Source organism: Mustela nigripes, chromosome 6 (genome assembly GCF_022355385.1).
Source record: "Mustela nigripes isolate SB6536 chromosome 6, MUSNIG.SB6536, whole genome shotgun sequence".
Classification (NCBI taxonomy): domain Eukaryota; kingdom Metazoa; phylum Chordata; class Mammalia; order Carnivora; family Mustelidae; genus Mustela; species Mustela nigripes.
Genome location: NC_081562.1, coordinates 57,534,067 through 57,559,978, shown reverse-complemented (window position 1 = coordinate 57,559,978; position 25,912 = coordinate 57,534,067). Strand labels below are relative to the sequence as shown.

Here is a 25,912-nt window from a genome sequence, read left to right as displayed (position 1 = left end):
TAATAAAAAATAAAACTATGAAAAAAGGTATTTTCAGTTGTGAAAAATTACTTCATGACTATCTAAATTATGAAATCTTAAAAAAAAGAAAAATTTCAGAAGCAATATAAATAATCATGGAAATTTGACTCAAAAACTAAAAACTTTAGGACAATAATATTATAAGAGGATGTGAGGGCCATCTGGCTGTGACATCTGTCACCCCATTGATCACCAGGGTTGATTCAGCTGATCTGGCTGGCTAGACAGGTGTCCCCTTCCTTCCTTACCATTCCATGTACATCCCTCCCAAAGCTGCACGCTCCATCAGAGAGGACAACAACCTTCCCCGATAAAGGAGAGGACCATCCTTCGGTCAAGGGTTTACAAATAGCTGCACTCCCCGGCTAGAACCGCCAAACAAATGAGGCGCTGCACATGACAGTCTACCTTTCTTTAACCAAAAAAAAAAAAGATATAAGAAATTCTAATTTCCATTATAGATAATACCAGATTCAACTTAATTCTTTAAAACTTCAAAAAATAATTCTTGTTGTCCACATAAATACTATTCTAATGTTAAATGAAAAATGAACATCTTCTAAATTCATTTAATATTCAACAAGGCTAACATAAACTTGATGGTAAAATATGATTAAAGACTAACCACATTTATGAAATTAGGTGGAAAAGTTATAAATAAAATACTAGTAACTCTAAGCCAGTTGTGTATAAAAAGCATAATATTGTCAGATATGGTTAATTCTATGAAAGAAAAAATATTAATATAATTCATCATTATCAAAAGGTCATGGAAAACTCATATGATCATTTTAATCAGTGCTGAAAATTATTATTTAAACTGATGCTGATATAAAATAAATATACATTCCTAATAATAACAGCTTCAGGTCTTTCAAAATTATAGAGCTTCCTTGATTTACAATGGGTTACATCCCCATAAAACCATCCTAAGTTGAAAATATCTCAAGTCAAAAATGCATTTAATACATCTAAACAACCAAGCAGTGTAGCTTAGCCTGGCCAACCTTAAATGTGTTCAGAATGCTTACATTATTAGCCTATAGCTGGGCAAAGTCTTCGAATACAAAGCCTGTTCATGATAGAGTTGAATATCTCATGTAATGTACTGAACACTGTACTGAAAATGAGAAACGGGAGGGCTTTATGAGCAGAGAAAGGTTGCAAGTGTATTAGTTATTTACCCCGTGATCAAGTGTCTGGCGCACTGCCCAGCATCATGAATCGCCAGCCCAGGGGAAATGATCCAGATTCAAAATCTGGAGTATGGTCTCTACTGGATACATACCACTTTTACACCACTGTTACGAAGTAGAAGAATTGTAAGTTGAACCATTTTAAGTCAGGGACCATCTATAGAAATGTTATTCATAGGAGGGCTAGACCAAAACTGATTCATTTGATTTCTGTGAGATGAAATTTTAGAATACCAATTCACAGGGCTTAGTCAAGGGTTTCATTTGGCCTTTTAATCCCTAAAATGCCCAGTCAATATTTAGGTAGCATTTTTCGGCGCTCTGCCCTAAAGTAGGAAAAGACTATTACCTGAGCGGTCCTAGGCCCCCTTGTGGCATTGCTAACTCATGTTGGGAGCAGACAGCAGACCCTTCTCCAGGAAGTCACTCCTTTGTGTCTTGAATCTCATAGCAAAGGCTGTGCCGATGCAAATTTTATAGTTCCTTCCCTAACATAATCCCTTTAGGCTTCCATCCATGGCAAATCCCATCCGAAACTACTTTTATGAGAAAACAAATGGACCAGTCTCTCCCTAGATAAAGACAATATGCTTCCCGTCTCATAAATATACAACAACGCGTTGGCTAACAATTGATTCATCTAGGCAACACATAGTTATGAGCCATCTATTCATGCCAGACGTTGGTCTAGATATTGCAGATACAGAGCAAAGATTATCACAGAGTTTACATTTTCATAGGAAGAAAAGATCATAAATAAAAATATAAAATATGTCAGGTGCTAAGGGAAAGAATTACTTTAGAGTCTGTCTGCTCCTAATTTCCCTCCCTTAGCCTGGCCTGGAACCCACAGCCAAGGCAGCCTTATCTGAAATGATTAATGACTTTGGCCCCTTCTTTGGAAATTATTGGTGCAGTGTCTGAGTTAAAACTAAAGGTCAGATGGAGCTATTGTTTGGCTGTTCGAGTTTTACTGTGAAGAATAATTAATATCTTGGCTAAAACCCTGTATCTTGATAGAACCATCATCGTATTAAAATGGTGAGTGCAAAATTCTAGGTGAAACAATGCATGCGAAATACAAGATCTCACTCTTATTGACAGGAGACCTGGTAAACGTAAAAAAAACTTAGGGCTGTAAGCTAATGGATGCAACTGGTCATAGAACATAAGCCTAAGGAAGGGATTCCTGAATAGCAATTCCTGGTTAAAACACACTAGTGGGATTTCAGTGAGCAAGACCCTGCAGCCCAGCCACCTGCAAATTGGACCAACAACCCACGTTCCAGGCGGTGTCTGCTCATTCCTTTATCCCTGGCAGGTCTTAGAAGAACCAGGATTTGGGGTACTCGGGGTATCTCCTGCTCATTTCATTGCTGTGAGAGCCGCCCGATGTTTCATAGGGAAGAAAAGAAATACATTTTAAGAAACCCAGGGTGACAGAGTTTTTTCAGTTTGTTTCTGAGCCCCAGGTCCCCGTGATTAGATCATTATTAACCTCTAACCGTCTCTCCACAGTATCCCTCCTTGCGACAACTTCTTTTCTTTTTCTGTCATTCAGGAAGTTTTAAATGACACCATCTCCTACCCCGATGGTACATTCATGGATTGGGAGTTTAAGATCTCGGTCTTGTATGATATTGCTAAGGTAAGAGACCTGCAAACATGAAGTTTATGAAAATGAAAAAGGAAAACAGATCTAGCAGGCTTTCAACCTCTCTGAGCATTGGTTTCTTAACCTGTAAAATGATAATAAAAATAGAACCTATGTCAGAGGGTTGTTGTGAGGATTTTGTAAATAATGCATGTGCTTCGTATGATGCTTAGTACAAGTAAATGTTCTATACACAAGCTCTACTTTTTATGTTCATATTTTTTCTTCTCTGAGTTTGGGGCACTAATTTTCTTAGACTTCCTAGAAAGCAAAATCAATATTCAACTTTTTACAAGACTCTGTTAAGGGCAGGCAACCCTCTTGCACAAGGCAGTAATGACTTTGAACATGAATATTCCCAGATAAGATATGAAAAAGGAAGTGGATAGCAGTGACCAGGACCTCATTCAAGAATGAAGAAAAATCCGTCCCAAGATTGAGCTGTTCGATACAGTCTTAAATCGCCTTAAAGTCATCTAGGATCAGAATCCATTTTTTAAAACATTATAGAATCCCCACCCTCTTTGCCACTTTTCATTCCTGAGATCCAGGCTGAAAACCAATTTCTGCAAGGACACATCTGGCCACCAGAGGGAAACACCGCAGCCGGAAAACCTAGGGTGGGGTGGAGGGGAGGACTTCCCCTTTCATAACTGAAAGAAACAGACTCTCTCAAAATAGAAAGAGACCAAATATATTTTAAAACATAACAAGCCTAGCTCATCCTTTCAGAAAGGCAAGGATGTATTATTCATATTTTTTTAACTGATGTAGAAGACCAGAGATACACCCAAGATCACAGATGGAATAAGTGGTCAGCAGAAATGCTTAAAAAAAAAATTAGGATCAACACTTTGTTTCATATTAGATGTAACCATTTAACCACAGTCTTTAGACAATGGCCTCTTAAGATGCAATGCTGAGGCAAATAGGAAGGCATTAGTATTTTTAAAGTAAAATTAAGGGAACTAAATTTAAAATCTGGTCATGTGATTCTATCGGCATGCTGAAATGGTTTCAGAATGTCACTTCTTTCTTTAAATAATCAAGAAGCTGAAGAGTGTCCTATCTGTCTCCCTGTTATCCGAAAAATTACAGGGTATGTCATACCTGCACTCTAGTAAGACCGAAGTCCATGGCCGCCTGAAGTCCACCAACTGTGTGGTAGACAGTAGAATGGTGGTGAAGATCACTGATTTTGGCTGCAATTCCATTTTGCCTCCCAAAAAAGGTCTGTAATGAATGACATTTTTACTAGTTTCCCTGAAAAAAATTCTCACAAGTCCATGTAAGGGGTGTTGATGCTGGTCAGAAAATAAAGACCTGGAGCCACAGGAGGAAAGAGCTGGCTGGTCCTCCAACACTTCACCCTTGTCTGTTTCCAACAAGTCCTTCTTGAGTGGAGCAAACCCTCTCTGTGGGTTTCCTTCATCTGTGTGGTTCTTGATTATCAGGGAGGAAATCACCAAGAAATTACTGGCTGTGGAAGCAGAACTGGGTGAAAAAATAGACAAGGTTAGAGTCTTAAGAGACATAGAAATCAACCTCTTCCTTTGTAGGAGACAGAATTGAAGCTCCAAGAGCCCAAGATATTTGCCCAGGAAGATAGAATTCAAGGCTGAAGACCTATTTCCAAACTCTCATTCATTTATCTGTGATAATGATAAGAAATTATAATGATAAGGGGGAAAAACCCTCTTACTAGTAAAATTATTCTTACCTATCCCTTTCTGGGTTGTAATAAGCATCAAAAAAAGTAACACAAAGCAAAGTGATTTGCAGTGTTTATAGGGTCTTTCATGTTGAATATTTATCCAGTTTTTACTATAACTCAGGGTCAAACAGCCTCAGAAATCTAGCACTCATATATAATGCCTTAAAATACCACCTAGATCCAAAACTTAAATTCTGTTTCTAATTTTCTTTGGCAATCCTTCAGTTTTCCCTTCATAAAAGAAAAATCATGGGGCACCTGGGCGGCTCAGTTGGTTAAGCGTACAACTCTTGAACTCAGCTCGGTTCTTTATCTCAGGGTCAGGAGTTCAAGCCCCACACTGGGCCCCACATTGGGCATGGAGCCCACTTAAAATAAATAAATGAAAATAAATTAATTTTAAAAAACAAATAAGTGAAAGAAAAATTACAATTCTTTTAGTTCTTCAGTCGCATCGAGCATGACATTGGACTCACTCCAGTAAATCCTTCATAAGTATCTACATGTGGAGGAACAAATCTCCTTCATTAGGGACTCACCACAACACAAAATCAGATGGATTGCTGGTCAGATGCTCTTCTCTTGAACACCAGCCAGTTATACCTACCTGTCTGTGCTGTTGGTTACCTGAAATGTTAACATGTAGATCTACTTGCCTTTCCTATGACCCCAAACCATTAGGATCAATCGTATAGGAATCACAAGTCACCTAAATTAAGGAGACATAAATTCAAAAAGGTAGTGAACATTTAGATGGCAAACCAAATGAGGAAAACCTGCTTCAGCTCAGGCGTGCCGCTGCACCTCACAACATGGGTCCATAGGTTCTTTTCATTGAAACCGCTGAAGACAGGAATCGCAAGAAGTTTAGAAGGAGCTAGCTAGGTGATCCTAGAAAATTTACATGGGATGGAGGAAAGTTAATGGTATGCCCTTATTGTTACTAAATAAGCTATGTAATAGGGTTCAAAACCCAAGTGTCTGTAGGAACCAAGCATGGAACACAGAAGTGCTTCACTGGTGTAAAGTGAACTACATGGGAAGTGTTCAGAAGTAGCAGGCACAAAATGTGAGAAAATCGTTTGCATTATTATTATTTTTTTTAATGAGAAAAAGAGAGAGCACGAGTGGGGTGGGGGTCAGAGGGAGAAGCAGACTCTTGGCTGAACGGGGAGCCTGACTCGGGTCTCGATCCCCAAACGCTGGGATCATAACCTGAGCCAAAGGCAAACACTTAACCAACTGAGCCACCCAGGCATCCAAATTGCATGAATTATTTTTTAAAGGATACCTTGGGAATCCAGGAAAACACATCTGTGAGCAATGGTGGATTTAGAGGCTGCCAATAGGTCCCATCTGCAAAAGATCAGTGATAGGCTCTATATTTAAATGTGTTTAAACATGCATTCATATATATTAAACATAATATTTTTACGACACAAAATATATAAATGCATTTTATATTTTACAATAAAAACATATAAATTTATATATTTTTTATTTATGAAGGTTTTCATAGATGTATGCCCCAAAAGCTATTAAATCCTCAGCTGCTCATATTCTACCACTCTCGTTCTACCTATATTTCCCGAGCACTTCCTGTACCCCAGGAGCTGCTCTAGGTAGGCTGGAGGGTTTTCGGCACTTTGATCCCAGAAGTTTTGTGGAAGACATTGCTAGGTGACCTCACCCAAATCCTGACATTTCATAGTCCACTTAAAAGGCAAGGGTGTGTGTCCCCCCGCCCCACCACTGTCACCAGCATTAGCATAAACTCCCCCAAAGTTTGGGACATATAAATTCAAGGCCACTCGGATTCAGGGTACATGTTACAGAGACTTAAAGAACAAAAGTGGGTTGGAGACCCATGGGCCACTCATCTCCCTTGACTTTGCAATCTCAATGCTGAATGCACAGACCTGTGGACAGCCCCGGAGCACCTCCGCCAAGCCAACATCTCCCAAAAAGGAGACGTGTACAGCTACGGGATCATTGCCCAGGAGATCATCCTGCGTAGAGAAACCTTCTACACGTTGAGCTGCCGGGACCAGAACGGTAGGAGTCGAACTCATTCATCTGCGCTCTCAGGGAGCCTGCATTCCAGGCTGACCTCACCTCTTTGTGACCACAGCTCAGTCCCCTCATCTGCAGAATTGACGGCATATCTGCCCTGCACGTAGCACAGGGCCTCGGAGGGGTCGACAGTGTGAATGTTAGAGCGCTCGGAAGAGTGTAACATGCCAGGTGTTGTCACTGGCAGTATTATTATTGTCAGTTAAAGACGCTCTTTATAGTCCCCGCCCCCTTCCCTTCTGAGTCTAACAAAAGACATGTGTCTGTTTAACACCTGAACTAGATCACTCTAGTGGGACATAAGTGTTGCAGTTCCTACTGAGAGGAGATCTATAGTTTTTGTACACGTCCTTTCAGCGCGGGGGCAAATGCTTCCTCGCTTTCATCCAGTCCTTGCTTACTCACTGAGCACTTACGTCCCGGGTCTTGACTCTCTGGAGGGTGGGTGTCTAAGGGATGGAGGGAGGGAGGGCTAGGGTCTCAGGGGAAACTGCTAAAGGTGGTATCTGAGTTACATTTTAAAGGCTTAGTAACCTTAACTTAAGCTAACCTCCCAGGTTTAAGTGGGCATCGGACCCCTTTACCTGGTGGCGCAGTCATCCTTTGGAATGCTGGCCTTGGCTCTGTGACCTTCACCCTGGGCACCCATGGCTGTGGGGCGGGGCGGGGACCAACTCAGTCTGGCTGCTGCTACTGTGTTTCACGCTGCATTCTTTCTTGTAATTTCAATTATTCTCATCCCATCAGAGAAGATTTTCAGAGTGGAGAATGCCTACGGAGTAAAGCCCTTCCGCCCAGATCTGTTCCTAGAAACGGCAGAGGAAAAAGAACTGGAAGTGAGTGCCTCCCCCTACACGAGTTTCTGGGCTGCTCTAACAAATTGCCAGCAACTCGGTGGGTTAAAACAACTGAGATTTATTGCCTAATAGTTCTGGAGGCCGGAGGTCTGAAATGGGTCATACTTCCTCCAGAAGCTCTGGAGGAGATTCCATTCCTTTCTTCTTTCAGGAGCTTCTGGGGGCTACTGACATTCCTTGGTCTGTGGCCCCAACACTCCAATCTCTGCCTCCATGGTTACAATCTTATCTCTTCTTTGGTCTCATCTCCCTCCACTTCCCCCGTGGACAAGGATTCATGGGATTGCAGGTACCTCCCAAGATACTCCACAGTAAGGTTCCCATCTCAAGGCCCATTACTTCATCACATCTTCAAAAATCCTTGTTCCAAATAAGGTGATATTCACAGGCTCCAGAGGCCAGATCTGGGACATTCCCTTTGGGTACCATTATCAGCCTGCCACACTCCCCGTCCTTTCTCACCTCTCCCAACTCAAGAAAGAGCTGGCTCCTGAAACCCGTATCACATTCTCAATTTTTAGGACCTAAAAGATCAAGATATCCGTGTGACACCCTTATTAGGCTTGTAAATCCTACCTACTGATTTACAAATGGATATGTTAGCATCTAGAAACAGGATACATTCCAAGACCCCCAGTGGATGCCTGAAGCCACGGATAACACTGAGTCCTATAAATACTGTTCTTTTTTTCCCCTACAAATACATACCTATGGTAAAGTTTAGTTTATAAATCAAGCAGAGTAAGAGATCAACAACAATAATGATAGAACAATTGTAACAATATAGTGAAACAGAAGGTATGTGACTATGGTCTCTCTCTCTCAAAAATATTCTTTTATACCGTACTCATCCTTCTTGTGTTGACGTGAGATGATAAAGTGACACATGATGAGACAGAGTGAAGTGAATGACACAGACATAATGAGGTATTGTTAGGTTACTATTGACCCTGCTGGTAGGTCAGAAAGAGGGTCATCTGATTCCGGACCGTGGTTGACTCAGACACAGAAGAACTACTGGAAATCAGAATCTTCTGAGGCAGGGTCTGGGCATAAGAAACTGGAAACCTTCCTACATGATTCCCCATATAAACCCTTGTGGAAGAGCCTCCTATAAGAATCACTGCCACGTACCCACTAACCCCAACAATTTATTGTCCTTGGCAACAGAAACCTTGCAAATGTAAAGCATTTTGTCTCTCCCAATAATCTAGCCTGGTCCAAATCACATTTTTCATTAATTTAGGATGTGTGTATGTTTAACACCTGAACTAGACCACTCTAGTGGGAAAACAGCCATTTTGTAGTTCTTACTGAGAGATCTGTAGTTTTTGTCACATGTCCTTTCAGGGGGGAAATGCCTCCTTCCATTCGTTCTATTAGAACAGTGAGGCAAGGTGGGGCGGGGTGGGGGGCAGGCCGGGCAGAGACAGACTCAGGGGAACTCAGAAATCTCATCCTCATTGTCAGAGCTGAATTATTTTGCAAATATTCCCTGCGTCAACTACTCCCATGGAGGGAAGGCAGTAGGATTGGATGCTGCCCCCTAAGCCAGACCACCCCTTCTTTCTTTCAGGTCTATCTACTCGTAAAAAACTGCTGGGAGGAAGATCCAGAGAAGAGACCAGATTTCAAGAAAATTGAGTCTACACTGGCCAAGATATTTGGGTATTATCGAAACTTTCAAATTTCCTTACTAATTTCAGATTTTTCTAATAAGAGTTGGCATTCAGTGGCACCTTAGATTGGAATGCCTGTTCTAATGAAAAGTCTCAGGCCACAACACCGGTCTCAAAAAAATTACAAGGATGGCACCTGAGTGGCTCAGTCATTAAGTGTCTGCCTTCGGCTCAGGTCATGATCCCAGAGTCCTGGGATTGAGTCCCACATTGTGCTCCCTGCTCTGCAGGGAGCCTGCTTCCCCCTCTTTCACTCCCCCTGCTTGTGTTCCCTCTTTTGCTCTCTCTCTCTCTCTGTGAAATAAATAACAAAATCTTTAAAAAAAAAAAAAATACAAGGAGATGGGGACAAACCATTTTCTCATGGAATAATCACTTGAAAAGTTAAATACTCGAGAGCAGCTCTTGCCTGATTAAAAAATAAATTCTGACTGATCATAAATATGTCTGTTAAAAATATAGTTCCCTGGGGCACCTGGGTGGCTCAGTTGGTTAGGCATCTGCCTTTGGCTCAGGTCTTTATCCCAGGGTCCTGGGATAAAGCCCTCCCCTCCCCACAACGTGTCTGGCTCTGTGCTCAGAAATGTGTCTGCTTCTCCCTTTGCCTCCCCCCCTACTCGTGTGCTCATGCTCTCTCTCATAAATAAGTAAAATCTTTAAATGTAAATAAGTTCCCTGACCCTTCTTCAGGTAATTGGTATTTAGAAGACCGGCATGAGTCCTATGAATCTGCAAAGCCATTGAATAATTCTTAAGCTCAAGAAGTTTCTTAAGATGTTAAAATCAGCAACTTTGACCTTTGATACTTAAGACTTATGCCCTGAATCAGATTATAATTCAGGATCCAAAACAAAAACAAAAACAAAAAAGCACACAATTACCCAGTAAAGTTCAATTCTAGATTTTCCATGTTTCAGTTATATACAGTGCAGAGTGAGAAAAATAACCGTGAAGTAACATTAGTTCTGATTTCTAGACTAGGATCTAATAGTAGCTTACTGTGGGACATTGAGCAAAATGCTTACCCTAACTGGATGTCAGTTTTCTTATTAGTAAAACCGTATTTGAATAGGACGATTTTAGCAATTCCTTCCAGCTCTAATTCTCCATAGTTGTCATTAAGTCAAAGATTCAGATACTTAATGAGCCGAAAAGCCCAAATCTGAGATGAGGTCGAGTGAAATCATGGAAGGGTGGTCATTGATTGGTACATCTAATCTTTCATTTGTGTGAAAGGAGCAGAAAGTAATAAACGATGTAATTCTTGCCCATTTTTCATTCTTTCGCAGACCTTTTACTGAGATCAAATGAGACTGTATGTGTGACAGATGAAATGTAAACTCACGAAGATAAACTGGGCCCCCAGTACTTGGCCTTGAATAGGGTGGTTCTCAAAGTTGGCTGCACCCCGAGATGGCCTGGGGTGGGGTGGGGTGGGGGTTAAAAAAACCAGTGCCAGAGTCCTGCCCCAGAGAGTCTGATGTCATTGCTCTAGGGAGCAGGCTGGCATCGGGAGGATTAATAGCTTCTCCAGTGATTAAAATATGCAGTCAAGGTTGAGAAAACTGTTTTAATTGAATCAATTCATCACGAAGGATGGTAATCTATCTTCATCCTTTACACCTGCTCCCTTACCAGACTAGATGCTATACCAGCCTCAAGGAAGGACCCCTGGGGAACTTGTTAAAAAACACCATTTCACAATCCCAAGCTTAGTGGTTTCCAGTCATTTAGGTCTGTGGTAGGACTCAGAAACCTATCGAATTTTTAACAAACACCCCTCCCCACCCAGGGGATTATGACGGAGGCCATCTTCTCCTTGAGCTTGGAAGTAGTAACTTAGAATTGTTGCTGTAATAGTAAGTGGTAGGGTTTATTCAGCCCATTCAATGGCACCATTTATGTTATAAACATTATCTCGATCCTGAACAACCCTGCGGGCACTCAGTGTACATCCCGACAAGCCCTGCGCCAAGACCTGCCTGGCGTTGCCAAAAGCTAGCATCTGGTCTAAGTCTCCTTGGCCTAACAAATCATTCAAGTTGGGTTTTTTGCTATGGGAGCCCAGCTCTCTGTTCTAAGGAGGTAATAGAAGGCTCAGAGTTGTTGTTGTTTCTAAATATTTTATTTACTTACTTGACAGAAGGAGAGAGAAAGAGAGGGAGAGAGCGCATAAGCAGGAAGAACAGCAGAAGGAGAGAGAGGGAGAGAAGGCTTCCAGTGAGGCAGGGAGCCCAATGCAGGGCTCGATGTAAGGACCCCAGTATCACAACCCGAGCTGAAGGCAGATGCTTAACTGACTGAGCCACACAGGCACCCCTCGGCTTTGCTTTTCTTGATCCTTCTCTTATCGTTGCATTTACCACTGCTAGAATCTTCAAAAAAAAAAAAAAAAAGTTCTCCCTGTACTGTAAATTATTAAAATTTCAGAAAACACGTTTAAGCAAACAAGAAAGAAGAAACATTACCCATTTGTCAGTAGATGACCACTGGTTTTCAGAAGTTAAAAACAATCATTTTTGCCATTTTGCCATTTTTCCTTAATATGTTTGTTATTGTAAAGAATGCTGCGGCTTCTCATGTAGTTAATTCTCAGCACATTCCTGTTGCTTCCTTTGGATAGTTCCTAGAAGTAGCGCTGGTGGACTGATCAGTGTGTGTCCATTTTAAGTTCATGACACATTTTGCCAGTCCGTCCCTCCAGAAAGGTCATAGTGTATGTTTTACCTCCTTACCTCCATTGATTACCATTGTTCTAACATTTGGTTTTCTTTAAAAAAAAAAAAAAAAAAAAAGAAAGAAAAGAAAAGAAAAAAAGAAAAACCTTACATCTATTTCTATTTGATTTTTCCAGAGGTTGATTTTGTTAAATGTGTGTTGGCCATTTTTATTTTTTTTCTTCCATTAACTGTCGTATCATATTTTCCCACTGTGTTACTGGATGTTTATGCCCTTTATCTATTACCACATACAGCCTATTTCACGACCAGAAAAGTGAAAGTTATATGGACACTTTAATCCGACGTCTGCAGCTCTATTCTCGGAATCTGGAACACTTGGTGGAGGAAAGGACCCAGCTGTACAAGGCAGAGAGGGACAGAGCCGACAGACTTAATTTTATGTTGCTCCCAAGGTAAGGCAAGTCCTCCTGCCTGGTAAGTTTCACAGGATTCCGCAGGTCTGCCTTATTCCCTCAAGCAGAAAGAAAGCATCAGCATCTTTGTCTAATATTGTTTTTTCCTTTATATGTATATAGGATCATTCCCTTTTACACATTTTTCAGCAAATTACTGAGTTTAAAAAAAATACTTTGTTAAAACTTGGTCTGGTTTGTACTCTAAATATCTAGAAGAGGGATACCTGGGTGGCTCAGTTGGTGAGATGTCTGACTTTTATATTTAACTTGTGTTAATTATTATTTTATTCTGAACCCATGCTTCATTTGGAATATCAACTCTGCGTTATGAAAGGAATGATTTTGAGTCCATGGGAACTGTCTTTTAAATAAAGAGACAGTTTCTCTTTGGCAAACCTGAGTGAAGAAGTAGGAGACACACACATGCTTTGTTCAGTCACGCGTGCCCTAAGGGAGCCTACTGCAGAATCCTTGTGTCCCCAGAGTGCCAAGGAGCAGGCTGGGAGTGGTACCCCGAGCATAGGCTGGAGCCCTTAATATTCCCATCAGAGATGGCCGTTTCTATCAGAGCTTCATAAATGCTAGTTGTATGATGCAGAATTCCTTGCCTGGCCCTTCATGCTGAGTGGTGACAAAAAACAACATCCAGATCATCTGGCTGCCTTCCCAGGGTGTCCTCCTCAGTAGTCTTAACCAAAAGGATACTCAGAGGATTCGTAATAGCTGGCTCGCCACCTCAGACTTTTAATCTTACTCCTGGTGTAATGTGCCCCTTCGACTACTAGATGGTAGATGTTTTATTTGTTTTAATTATTGAGTACAGTTGACAGTGTTTTATCAGTTTCAGATGTACAACATAGTAATTTGATGATTCTATACATTTCTCAGTGCTCACTGCAGTAAGTTTAATTACCATCTGTCATCATGTAACAGTATGACCACAGTACTGACTGTATTCCCTGTGTTCTACTTTTCATCTCCGTGGGTAGATGTTTTCATTGGATTGTCAAAGTTGACATAACACGGTTCTCATCAACACCTGCAACACGCTGTGCCTCCAGTGCACGTCACTTTTAAAAAATGTACATGTAAAAAGCATGTATATTTGTACAAGAAAACTAAAACATACACCAACAGTAACTACAAGAATCAAAAAGAAATATTTATTGGCAAAATTGCAAATAAACAAAGACAGGATGTAGGAACCAGATACTATTTAAACACTTATTTAACTTATTTAAACAGTGCCCCTTGACTTTTGAGACAGTAAAATAGAAGTTTTTTTTTCTTGTGGGGGGCCTCTCCAAGACATCCACTGTGTTCGTTAATCTGTTTGCGTCAGCAACAGCCTGTACCAAAGCTCGCCAGGTTGAGTCACTGCTCTTCATTTATCCTACATTAGTTTCTCTCTCTGGGTAATGTACTAGTTTCCAAGCCATATGACTTTTCAGATATAAGCAGTAATAGGAAGGGTAAAGATGGTGAAATGTCCAATTTTATCATTACATTTTTGTAGCCTTCAGAAAATTTGCACCCTTATACTGAGCAGGTCAAGAACAACCACCCCAGAAGAGCCCTGAGAATCGAACCAACCACATCACCGGGATGTTTCTCAAAAGTCCCAGACTTTATCATTGCACCAATTGAAAAGCCTTCCCTCGATGCTTTGGAGGTTCTCACCACGAGTGTTGCATGTCCTTGTAGTTAATGAACTGTTTTCTGGGAGAATGGCAGACATGCCTCCTGCGATACAATCAGCTTACCTCCAGATCTTCCTTGTCTCCATGAATACCCAAGGTCTGGGTTGTGGAGGAGATGCCCTGCAGTAAAAAGACCGAAAGGCAGATGTTACTGAGTACTGGATCTGCCCTTAGTGGCTGTGGGGCCTTGTGAGCATCATACTTTATTTTTAAGCCTCAGTGATCTCAGTGACCTCCATGGCACTTCCCAGCAGCCATGTTCTGATTCTAGTGGTTCCATACTTGGATCCTTTACAGAGAGATCCTAAGGGCAGACAGAGAGCAGCAAGTCTCATGTTGGCCCCGCCCATTTTTCAATGAAAGGACAACTTGGCATGTCAAGAAAGTATGGTGTGGAGTTCCTTCTTTGTGGTTCTCTCTGAATTCTGAGTCTGATATACTACTCCTTTGATTTCTGCAACAAAGATATTCTAAGTTGTTTTTATCTGACCTCTGCCGTTTTACCATAATTTTAACTTGTTTACATAGTGACTGACTTTGCTTTTTAAAGGACCCAAATCTACCTCAAAAAATATATCAAATAAGTTCTTGCTCAGAATATATCAAACTTAATTTTTAAATGCATTATTCTTTTATGGTGATATTAAACAGTACCGTGTAAAATATGCCTGGGAGGCAAAACTTGGCTCTAATGAAAAAAGTCAGGTCTGGGGCGCCGAGGTGGCTCAGTTGGTTGAGCGACTGCCTTTGGCTCAGGTCATGATCCCAGAGTCTCGGGATCAAGTCCTGCATCGGGCTCCCAGCTCCGTGGGGAGTCTGCTTCTCCCTCTGAACTTCAACCCTCTCATGCTCTGTCTCACTCACTCTCTCAAATAAATAAAACCTTTTTAAAAATTAAAAAAAAAAAAGTCAGGTCTGACAGCTGCAGTGATTCAAACTCTTACATTAATGATACACTGTCCTCAGCTTCTGACAGTCAGCATCTAGAAGAAGATGAATGTCAACAGTCAGTATGTGCAACCAGTCTTTGCTTCCTGGTCACCCCCACCCAAATTCTAGAATTCCTTGTGTGTTGTTACTACTGTCTCAAAAATTTATGCAAGATTAAAAAAAATTACTGAAGTTGAAGTCATTTTTTCCCCTTTCTCATCTAGGCTAGTGGTAAAGTCTCTGAAGGAAAAGGGAATTGTGGAGCCTGAATTGTATGAGGAAGTGACAATCTACTTCAGTGACATTGTAGGTTTCACCACCATCTGCAAATACAGCACCCCCATGGAAGTGGTGGACATGCTCAATGACATCTACAAGAGTTTTGACCACATTCTTGATCACCATGATGTGTACAAGGTAACCACTTCACCTAACAGGCTGAAATGGTTGTACTACCCCTGGCCAGCAGCCAAAGTTGGTTGGTTCCTATTATTATTCAGATCTTGTCCTAATTTAAGATTTCATGAATTCATGGTTGAATCTGAAGCTAAAGATGCAGGGAAGTAAAAGAGTAACAAGGGTCAGAAGTCGGAATGCCCTTGTAATTTTAAGAAGCAGTTTGAAAGAAACAACATAAAGTTCATCAGGAATGAACTTTGGGTACTAAACTGAGAGAAGATGGCATTCTCTCAAATCATCTTTTTAAAAAAAATGGACAGTGTGTAGACTGATTGCCAAGGAAGCAGAGAAGACACTGGAGCTATAAAGTAGAATAGGAATCTGTTGTTGAAATAGCAAGCAGCATTCATAGAAGACTGAAGAAGAACAGGGAGAACATTCTGTAAGTTCAGTGCTCTGACTGGAGTGCAGACACATTTTGGGCTCATAATGTCTGAGAAGAGTAAAGGAGAATTGATTGAATTCCCACATTTTCATGTTGGGAAAGCAGCAGAGCTTATGGAGCACATAACTTAGAGCTATTTGTTCAAATCCCAACTGGCCCTACCTGTGTGACCTTATAAAGTACATTTAACTTTGGCAAGTTAAAGTTTCCCTATCTGTAGAATGGGATGATCATAACACTGAACTCAGCGGGTTACTGTGAAAGCTACTGAGATAAACAATATGCCTGAAATACTATCTGCTCAAGCAAAACTTAGATGTCACTCGTGTAATAGTCTGTCATAATGCCTGTTACCCACAGAGGAGATGTCCCTTTTAGGGTTTGTCTTAGCACTGTCTTCACCCTATGTGGTAGGTCAGAAAGGCATATAGTTCTTGTTGGATAGGAAATGGTTATGTATTTTAGAGATGGTTGGCAAAGAGAAGTTGACGGCCAACAAACATGAACTATATGGTTATGAAAATAAAATTAAGAGAGGTCATTTATCAAAGAATTATGTTTATAGGATACTATTGATACAATTTTACTTACTGTGAAAAGGGTTTGAAATTGCTATACTATAATAATGTACATTACATCTTGAAGGAGCCTACAATTATTTTTTGTCAAATAGGACATGAGAAAAAATGTTCAGTGTTAAAGGTGACTTTTCTGGTAATTACAAATGTTCCTGAAATTACATACAACCATTCAGACTATGTAAACATTATAAAAGTGTCACCACATCTAGGTGGTTTATATTATTATGAAGTACTTTTATAGGTCAAAATATTTTATAGCTGCTTTACCATTCATTTAAATAGACTATAAAACCATAAAGAAATTAGCAGAGACCTGCTCTTGAGCTAGTCTCAGGAAAAGTAGTATGGGGCTATGTTCACACTGAGTTCTCAAAAGCTTTTGTTTTGATATGCCATCAACTGCTTGTTTTTTATTTCTTCTGCCTTTTGAAGGGGTAGGACCACTAACAAGCAGCTATTTCCACAGGTGGAAACCATTGGTGATGCCTACATGGTGGCCAGTGGTTTACCCAAAAGGAATGGCAACAGGCATGCAATCGACATTGCCAAGATGGCCTTGGACATCCTCAGCTTCATGGGGACCTTCGAGCTGGAGCATCTTCCCGGCCTCCCCATATGGATTCGCATTGGAGTTCACTCTGGTACGGAGTTAAGCAGGGTACCAAATGGGAACTGTATGAATCTCTGTGCACCAACTAAATCAGAAAGGATAAAGGGTCTCCAGATGGGATCGATTTTCCCATGAAGTTTCCTCTTGAATCTGCCTGCCAAATATGACATCCCATTACACAGCCTGACATAAGTCGAACCTCCTTCCTGAGTTCTAGGGAACAACACCTTCTGTAGCAACCTTTCGCTCCTGGAATGATAAACACCAACCACAGACTAAAATGACAGCCTCCAGACTTCCTCCTATTTGAGTCCCTATATTTACTATTTCATTTATTTCCTCCCCATTCCTTCCCTCTCCCCTGCCCCCAACATCTGTTATTGTTGTTTTATTTTGTTTTCCCCATTACACTAATATAATATCTTTCACGGATTGGATTATGTACAGGGAGGAAAAAGCTGGTAAAATCCTACAATGCAAGGGCATTTATGTCTTCCCCTTCCCCGTCTATGGTATAGAAAATAAATGGATCACTTCAAAGACCAAGAAAGATACTCACCCTAGAATGTAGAGATTTGAGAAAATGAGCTACAAACGTTATAGAAAAATGAAGTTGGAAAGGAACTCAGGAGTCATCTAGAATAATCCTTTATGGGGCACAACTTATTTTTAGAGGTTCCAAGACAAGTAATACTATAGCTACCTTTGGAATAATCCCAGGATTCCCTGAAAACTCACTGTTTCCAAAGTCAACTCACTCCATTACTAGTGATAATTATTAGACAGCCTTTCCTTGTCTTAAATTAAATCACATCTCCCTACACTTTCTGTCATTACTTTTTTCTGTCTTCCCTGGCTCACAGAAGACTCAAAATACAGAAAGCCCAAGATCACTCCAGGCTGTGTGGTGAGGACCAGACAACTGCATTGCAAAAGTCATTCTCTGTCCACAATGCCTGGCAGAGAGCCTGGCAGTAAACACTTACTGATTTGATAATGATCCAGGAGATTTTCAAAGTAAAAGTAAATAGAAGTTAAAAATTTCTGCCACAATCATGTCCACAGCTCTCTATCCGAGATGTTTCCATATGTACATGAGGGGACTTCTGGGTCGTTTCCCCAGCCAGCAGCAGCAGGCTATCCCTTTTCTGACTTATCACAGATTGCCAGGCCTGGACGGAGGGCCAGCAGCACAGTGACTGAGCCGAGTCAGGGAGGACAGAGCTCTGGGTTCCAGCCCCATCTCTTTCCCACTGTGACCAGCGCAAACCTGAGGCGACCACCAGTGCCCCGAGTTCACCACACTGGGCTGGAGTGAGCAGAGATATTAGGCACACATACCTGGAGGGGGCTAGCCCTCAGAAATTAAGAAGTGGCAGTTAAATTATTGATAGTTGAAGGCAAGACTTCTGCAGGAATCTTCTGCCACTTGGCCCTTCCCGGCTTCACTCCCGTGTTAAAGAGGCAACGTAATTGGACCTAGCGGACGTCGGGCACAGATCAGAGATCTGAATCAGTAGCTGCCTCTCCTGCTCCTGCCCTTCCATAGGCTTCTGCTGCTTTTGTTTCTCGTTGCTGTTGTTCGGTTGTTTTATGTTTTGCACTGAACCTAACAAAGGGCTCGGTACTCGAAGGAAGATCTGGTATTTTTTTTTTTTTTTTTTCAGTGTTCATAATCACAGAGAATCTATAGGATAAACCTACAAAGAAACTCATGTAGGTCAAAACCCAATAAGCCAACTAGAAAATCAAGCTCCCTTTATCCAAAACCAGTTTTGCAATTTCTGAGTTACTCTTTAACGTCTAAAATCTGTCACTCCTCACATTAGGTCACTCCACACAAATACTTGGGTAACCACCCTCCTTCCTTCCCCAGTATGCTGCTGGGCCTGGTCTCTCCTTGGTTTCTGGGTTCTTGTAAGAATGCCCTTGTGCCGCAGGCTCTGCAGTCCGTCTGCATTCACGCAGCGGCACAGGAAGTGCCCGGGGACAATCATGCAAGTCCTTGTCTTCTGGGTCTCCCATCATTGTGTCGCCAGTCTGAGAATGCTAGTCTGAGTAAATTAAACAAAATGTGGCCCCTGAGCCTTTGAGTGAAGCATGGCCTCCAGCCTTTAAGAGCTCAGAGCTGTGTGGCCTGGCACAGTAGGCCAGCCGCGGGAGAGTTTTCATCCTCCCCAAGAACCTCCTATTAAACATATTAAGAAGGACTTCCCACCTTAGCAGCCTGGAGCTCTGGATGCCTTCCTATTTTGTGCAAATGTACTTTTCTGTGCTATCTGTAGCAAAATATCTTCTAGAAGCTTGTCTGGCTGTAACAATGCTTTCCTCATTGATTATATCCATTTAACAAGTCACAGCTCACTTCTCACAGCTCCATAGAATGAAGGATTCAGCACTGTGACGCTGAGAAAAGGCTTCCCCACCTTAACTCCACACCGTGATTGCTTCTGCTGCCACTTCCTGCTTCTGTGCATTTCAGGTCCCTGCGCTGCTGGAGTCGTGGGGATCAAGATGCCTCGTTATTGCCTATTTGGAGACACCGTCAACACAGCCTCAAGGATGGAATCCACCGGCCTCCGTAAGAAAGGAGATCGCTTTTCATGGAGGATTGTGTACTGCAGGAGAGGGGAACTGTAACGATTGTGTACTGTAGGAGAGGGGAACTGTAACATAAAATGCACAATAAGGAGCTACAAAGAACTAGTGAGATGAACAGTCACCTTCCACATGGACTGGACATGGGCCGCAGTCAGTCCAGTTCTTGCAGCATTTGCTTTCATTGTTGCCACTGCCTGAGAATTTCTGTGTTCTTCCTTTTTAGCTCATTAGTAGACTATTTCTGTTCGTTTTGGTTCATTTGCAATGCATTCAGGCATGCTCTATTTGGAATAGTCATAAAATTTAGCATAAATCCATGTAAGTTAAAAAAAAAATTCAGTGGGTTAGATATGGAACATACACTGGCTCGCTTTCCTATTCCTCTTTTGTTTTCCTGAAAATTGGCTTTAGTAAAGGAAAATATAAGTATTTATTATATGCGGAAGCCTATATTGCATTCACCTGAAAGGGTGGAGGCACCATGAGCTCCGTGTAGTAGATGCTCGATAAATTTTTTTTTAAAGATTTTATTTATTTATATATTTATTTAACAGAGATCACAGGCGAGCAGAGAGGCAGGCAGAGAGAGAGGGGAAAAGGGGAAAGGAGCCCAATGTGGAGCTCAATCCCAGGACTCTGGGATCGTGACCTGAGCAGAAGACAGAGGCTTAACCCACTGAGCCACCCACGTGCCCCAATGCTCAATAAATATTGGGGACCATGAAACAGAAATCTAGATAAGAGAGAAAGCAAGCTTTGGTAGGTGGGGCTGACAAAAACACAGGTGCAGAGTGGTATCTTGGCAGTCTACTGACAAACTTACTGGTTTGTACAGGAAAGTCATGGTATAAAGGAAAGGACAGAATTGGGTTACCATTGTAACTGTACAGATCACTCTCTGTATAAGCCGGGGGTGGGGGGCAGTTACCTCATCTTTCTAGGCATCAGAAGGTAGAAGGAATAAATAGAGGATGGGATACCAGTCTTGCTGGAAGGGTCTCCAGAAGGAGTTGACATGATGTATGTTAAACATTTAGTAATCCTCGGATACATGGCAGGTGTATAATATAGGACTGCCATTATCCTTACTATTGTCATTGTCTGTGGCCCCCATGGTGGGAACAGTGGTATACGAATGGTGGACCATGAATGTCAGGGACTTCACCAACTGCTTGTCAGGAGGATGACAGTACCCCAAAAGAGTAACACTTAAGAAAGTCATGACCCTATCACTCTCTCCTGAATCGCCATCTTGCTGCCAACACTTAAGCTGCTAATTAGAACTTTCACAACAGGGACCCAAAACCAAATTGCAGCTGTCAAGCTCAGCACCACAAACTAAATCCAAACCAAGATACAGGAGGCACCTCTCTGAGCAGGAGGGAGAATCTTTTGAGCACACCTAGGGAGCCCCTTCACTCAGAAGAAGTGCCAAAAAGCAATGCCAGGTCCTCTTTCATTCCATGTGTGATAGTATTTGTCTCACAGGTCGTATTTTTTTTTTTTTTAAGATTTTATTTATTTATTTGACAGAGAGGAATCACAGGTAGATGGAGAGGTAGGCAGAGAGAGAGAGAGAGGGAAGCAGACTCCCCACTGAGCAGAGAGCCCGATGCAGGACTTGATCCCAGGACCCTGAGATCATGACCCAAGCCGAAGGCAGCAGCCTAACCCACTGAGCCAGCCAGGCACCCCTCACAGGTCATATTTTTAAGGGCCCTTTCACCAAAATATCTCAGTTGTCAAGAACTCCTGTAACAAGTGTCCTGAATCAAGTGGAAACAAACGTGTTCCTAGAATAGACTTCAAAATGGAGATTTTCATTGACTGTTTTGCATTTCCAGCCTTGAGAATTCATGTGAGCGGATCCACAATAGCCATCCTGAAGAGAACCGAATGCCAGTTCCTGTATGAAGTGAGAGGGGAAACATACTTAAAGGTAAGGGGTCCACAGGGAGGGGACCCAGAAAAAGCACTCACTTGTGGGTCATCTCCTTGGAGATAGGACATCCCATGGTCAATAATGTCAAGGAGCAAAGAGATGAAGAATCCTTTTCTGTACTCTCCACGGTGATCGCCCATTACCCCCTGTACAAGAAGCCACTGCCAGAGGAATGCAAACTCAGAGCTTTTTTCATATTTTGAACTAAGACTGATATGTTATAAAATGCTACCACCATTTCTTCCACATACCTCCAGGTTTTGCTTCCACATCTTCCCACAAAGCCGAGAGCTAAGGTCTGGGATGGCACTTATTTATTTATTTATTTGGGAGAGAGCGAGCCTGGGGAGGTGGGTGAGGAGCAGAAGGAGGGGGAGAGAGAAACTCGAGTAGACTCCATATTGAGCACAGAGCCCAACACAGGGCTCGATCCCACAACCTGAGATCATGACCTGAGGTGAAACCAAGAGTCGGACGCTCAACCCACTGCGCCGCTTAGGTGCCCTGGGATTTATTTAACTTAAGCCAAAGCCCCCATGCCTCCCTCCCTTACTCTCACTGCTGCTTCTCTCAAAAACCACCTCTCCCGGGGTTGCTTTACCATTCGGAGCTCTGGACCTGTGATTGCCACCTGCGGCCCCAGGCTTGCTGAGAAAGACCCTCTGTGGGTGTAGATCAGGAATCTGGATTTTTAGTGAGTATTCAAGGTGATCAGGAAGCATGCCAAGGATGGAGAATCACCAGTCTCTCTTCCCCAGGCTGTTGCTCTCCAAGTGTCTCTAGTTGGCTCTTGGACTGCTTTTCCAATGTCGTTCGAGTCCTTTCACAAATGGTCTGAAGACAACTACTGATCGTTACGATGATCTGTCTCCAGAAGCCACAGTGCTTCTGGCCTTTACAATGTGACTACAACTTGGAAAAGCCTCTTTTCGTGTAGACATGCCCTAATATCACACTCACTATCCATACAATTCTGCACAGAGCATTCCCCCCAACATAAGAGTGGTGTGTGCATGACTGGAGTGCAAACCCAGCCAGCCAACTACCGGTTTTAAAGATGAATGATTTTTAGGGGCACCAGAGTGGCTCAATCAGTTGAGTGTCTGACTCTTGATTTAGGCATAGGTCATGATCTCAGAGTCATGAGATCAATTTCCGCATCAGACTCCACACTGAAGTCTGCTTGGGATTCTTTCTCTCTCTCTCCCTACCGTGCATGCACTCTCGTTCTCTCTCAAATAAATAAACCTTTAAAGAAGAGTAATTTTTTAAATATATAGCCTTCCCATCTCCTTTTCAAATATAAGCTTTAGCGAAAACAGGATTTCCAATACATTTCCATTCATTTTATAGTCTCCAGATGGGTCCAGCAAATGTCACTTAATAAGCATGTCTTAGGATGAACACGTGTTTGTAATTTACATGCTTCAGGTGGGGAAACTGGCAGGTTTGTGATGAAATCTTGTGGCAAAAAGGGCTCGAAGAAAAAGTGGGTGACGAAAACCAGTTGGATGTCTTAGTGAAGCAGGATTGGACACAAATTTTCTTCTTTTTTCATTGAGAGTTCTTTTGATGTTGCTATAACAACACTTTGAAATATCTTTTGGGGAAAAAAGAGAACTGTACTTTGAAAAAAAAATACATCTGGGGAACGAGAGATGTATTTTTAAAAAGACACTTGGAAAGAAAGATGTGTCTGGAGGGAATGCAAATCCTATCAGAACCTGGGTTCCGCTCAAGTGTGGACACTCATGAGAAACATGGAAGTGAGGGGTCTCTTGGAAATGGATGTTTGTCAGCGCGGTGGGCTAGAACAGACCTGTCTCACTGACCTCCATGGCGCCCACCTTTCTTTTCTCCCCAGGGAAGAGGAACTGAGACGACCTACTGGCTAACAGGGGTGAAGGGCCAGGAGTACAACCTGCCGACCCCTCCTACTGTGTAAGCTGCTGGGTGTGGTGGGGCGGGACAGGGCTGCGGAAGTCTTGGCTTTATCATTCCTGCTGTGTACAGCCATAGAACTGTTGGCAAGTGCTCTGCCTGTGGTAATGATACATTGAATACACGGCCAGGGACTACCTACATGAGAAGTCTAGAAACCTCCCTTCTCTGGCTGCCAGAAGTTGGGTGTTCCAGGCACGCTCAGAATGGAGGAGAGCGGAGAGCTCACCTCCCGCAGATCTGGTTCAGACCAGAGGAGGGCGTTCTGGCGGCCAAGAGGCACTCTGCAACTGGACCCCAGCCGGCAGCTTTCTGCTAGGCTGCCTGATGGAAACAGGACCTCCCCTCCCCCGCCTCTCCCCCCAGGCCTGTGGTTCTGGGTTATCACATAGAAGCTATGTTCTCCCACAGATGAGGAAGACCAAGTGTGGAAGACCAAGTTTCAGGTCTAACGAACAGGTTTCAGTTCTCTTCATGGTGACCAAGAGGGTCACCCCATTGCACATTTGGTTGCTGCAGTCAGTCACATGGCTGTTGGGGTGGCTTTTGATATGGTCAAGAGACCCTGGCTTGCAGATTCTCAGATGCTGGACCCAGATGTGGCAAGCCTCTAGGAAAGCCGAAACAAGCCAGATCTTCCCTGGGGCCACAGCAGAGCTGGCCCCTTATTGGAGCCCCCAGGTCCACTCCAAACTCCTAAAACCCTCCATCGCTTCAGAGGCCTCCCCAGACAAGATCCACACCCCAGAAGGTGTGGGAGCAAGTCCTCAGGGTTGGTGCAGGGCCCCACCGCTACTGTCCTGGCGTTGTTTGCCCTCCCTGCAGTGGCATATGGAAACGTAACCACTCTTCCAAAGCCGAGCACCTGTCATTCCACTTTGAAATTGAAATAGACTTTTTTTAATTTAATTTTTTTCAATGTTCTAAGATTCACTGTTTACGCACCACACCCAGCGCTCCATGCAGTACGTGCCCTCCTTAGTACCCATCACCAGGCTCACCTAAGGTGAAATAGAATCTTCTGTTTGAAATGTATCCTGCTTTTTCCACAAATGCACAGAGCAGGGATGATAGCTCTTATAAGCCCATCAAAAGCAAGGCTCTTTCTCTATTCTCTGGGCTTCCCATGGTTAGCACGGACTAAGCACTCAAATAAGTATTTGGTAAACGGAACTGATTGTTCTGGAGCTACGAAATAGTCTGTACGAATTGCTGAGAAGTTCCGTTTTCCCTCCCCCCTCTCTTCCCAGGGAGAATCAGCAGCGCTTGCAAGCCGAATTTTCTGACATGATCGCGAACTCTTTACAGAAAAGGCAGGCGGCGGGGATAAGAAGCCGAAAACCCACACGGGTGGCCAGCTACAAACGGGGCACTCTGGAGTACTTGCAGCTGAACACGACCGACAAGGAGAGCAGCCAAGCGAATTAAGCACAGCTGCACTAAGGCAGCGGCCTCAAGTGTCCCAGAGACCTCCAAGCAGCGGCAGACTTTGATGCGCTCTGCTTGGCCGTGGCTGCCAGGGCGGGAACACAAACTGGCTTCTGTGAATCAGATGTGCACACGCTGTGCAAAAATTACCTTTTACTCTGGAGTCTGATCTCAACAGTGGCTCCACGGAGCTGCCCCCTGGGAAAGAAGAAGAATAGATGGACTGTCTGGAAACTGAAGAGATTGTATTCTTATTCCATTTGTTTGGGTTTGGTTTACTGGCTGGCTCTTTTTCCTTCTGTATTCATGAGCGTTTTTAAATTGTCACGATTATATTTTAAGTACCCTATCTCCATTAAATTATATTTAACTCATAATTTTTGCAGAAAATATGCTCTATGGTAGGCAAGAATAAAAGTTAAAAAGGTACCGAGTCTGTGTGTGTTTCCAGCGACCCCAGCCATTTTCCATCTTCGCCGGCCACCACTTGTGCTCACTGGACAACGGATGACAGCCCCCAGCGCAGAGGCGAGGCAAAGCTAGCAGTGTCGTTCAGTGCTAAGAACCTGGATGTTCAGTATCGCCCGCTACACACAAGAGGATTTTATGTCTAGCCTTCCACCATGGGAGGCAGGGCCTACATCTGTCTCCAATCTGAGATAAAGGTCAAATCTTATTTACTAGAAAAGACAAATACTTGAAACTCTGCAAATATCCCCTTCCTGCCATCCAGAGGCCATCTTCTGCGCCCCCTTCTTCTGGCATCCCGGCCTGACTCATTTGCTTGAAATCTCAGGAAGAATGGCAAAGGGCAGCTGGTGTGAAGTAGATTAGAATCAGAAAGGCAAGAATGTAACACTTCTGTTGCTCATCTGAAGGAAACTGTTTTGATCACATAACTCTTGCCCCGCCTCTACCACAAAAACCACACCAGAGATCAGGAAACACGCAATATTTTCTCCTTCACCTGGAAAAGGGTAAAATCAAAAATAATAAATTATCTTC

The 25,912-nt window shown here is 42.7% G+C and overlaps 1 protein-coding gene across 4 annotated transcripts in view; it reads left to right on the top strand.

The window, feature by feature from the left end:
* Positions 1–25,646, top strand: part of GUCY2C (guanylate cyclase 2C) — a 131,473-nt gene extending 105,827 nt beyond the window's left edge. For all 4 annotated transcript variants that reach the window (XM_059404764.1, XM_059404763.1, XM_059404765.1 and 1 more), the window contains 12 exons: positions 2,779–2,865; positions 3,970–4,102; positions 6,503–6,640; positions 7,406–7,494; positions 9,092–9,183; positions 12,169–12,327; positions 15,185–15,377; positions 16,852–17,026; positions 19,478–19,576; positions 21,441–21,535; positions 23,403–23,479; positions 24,730–25,646. In XM_059404764.1, the coding sequence (XP_059260747.1) occupies positions 2,779–2,865; positions 3,970–4,102; positions 6,503–6,640; positions 7,406–7,494; positions 9,092–9,183; positions 12,169–12,327; positions 15,185–15,377; positions 16,852–17,026; positions 19,478–19,576; positions 21,441–21,535; positions 23,403–23,479; positions 24,730–24,907 (1,515 nt within the window). In that variant the 3' untranslated portion in view covers positions 24,908–25,646. The remainder of the gene's footprint in view (positions 1–2,778; positions 2,866–3,969; positions 4,103–6,502; positions 6,641–7,405; positions 7,495–9,091; positions 9,184–12,168; positions 12,328–15,184; positions 15,378–16,851; positions 17,027–19,477; positions 19,577–21,440; positions 21,536–23,402; positions 23,480–24,729) is intronic.
* The last annotated feature ends 266 nt before the right edge of the window (positions 25,647–25,912 follow it).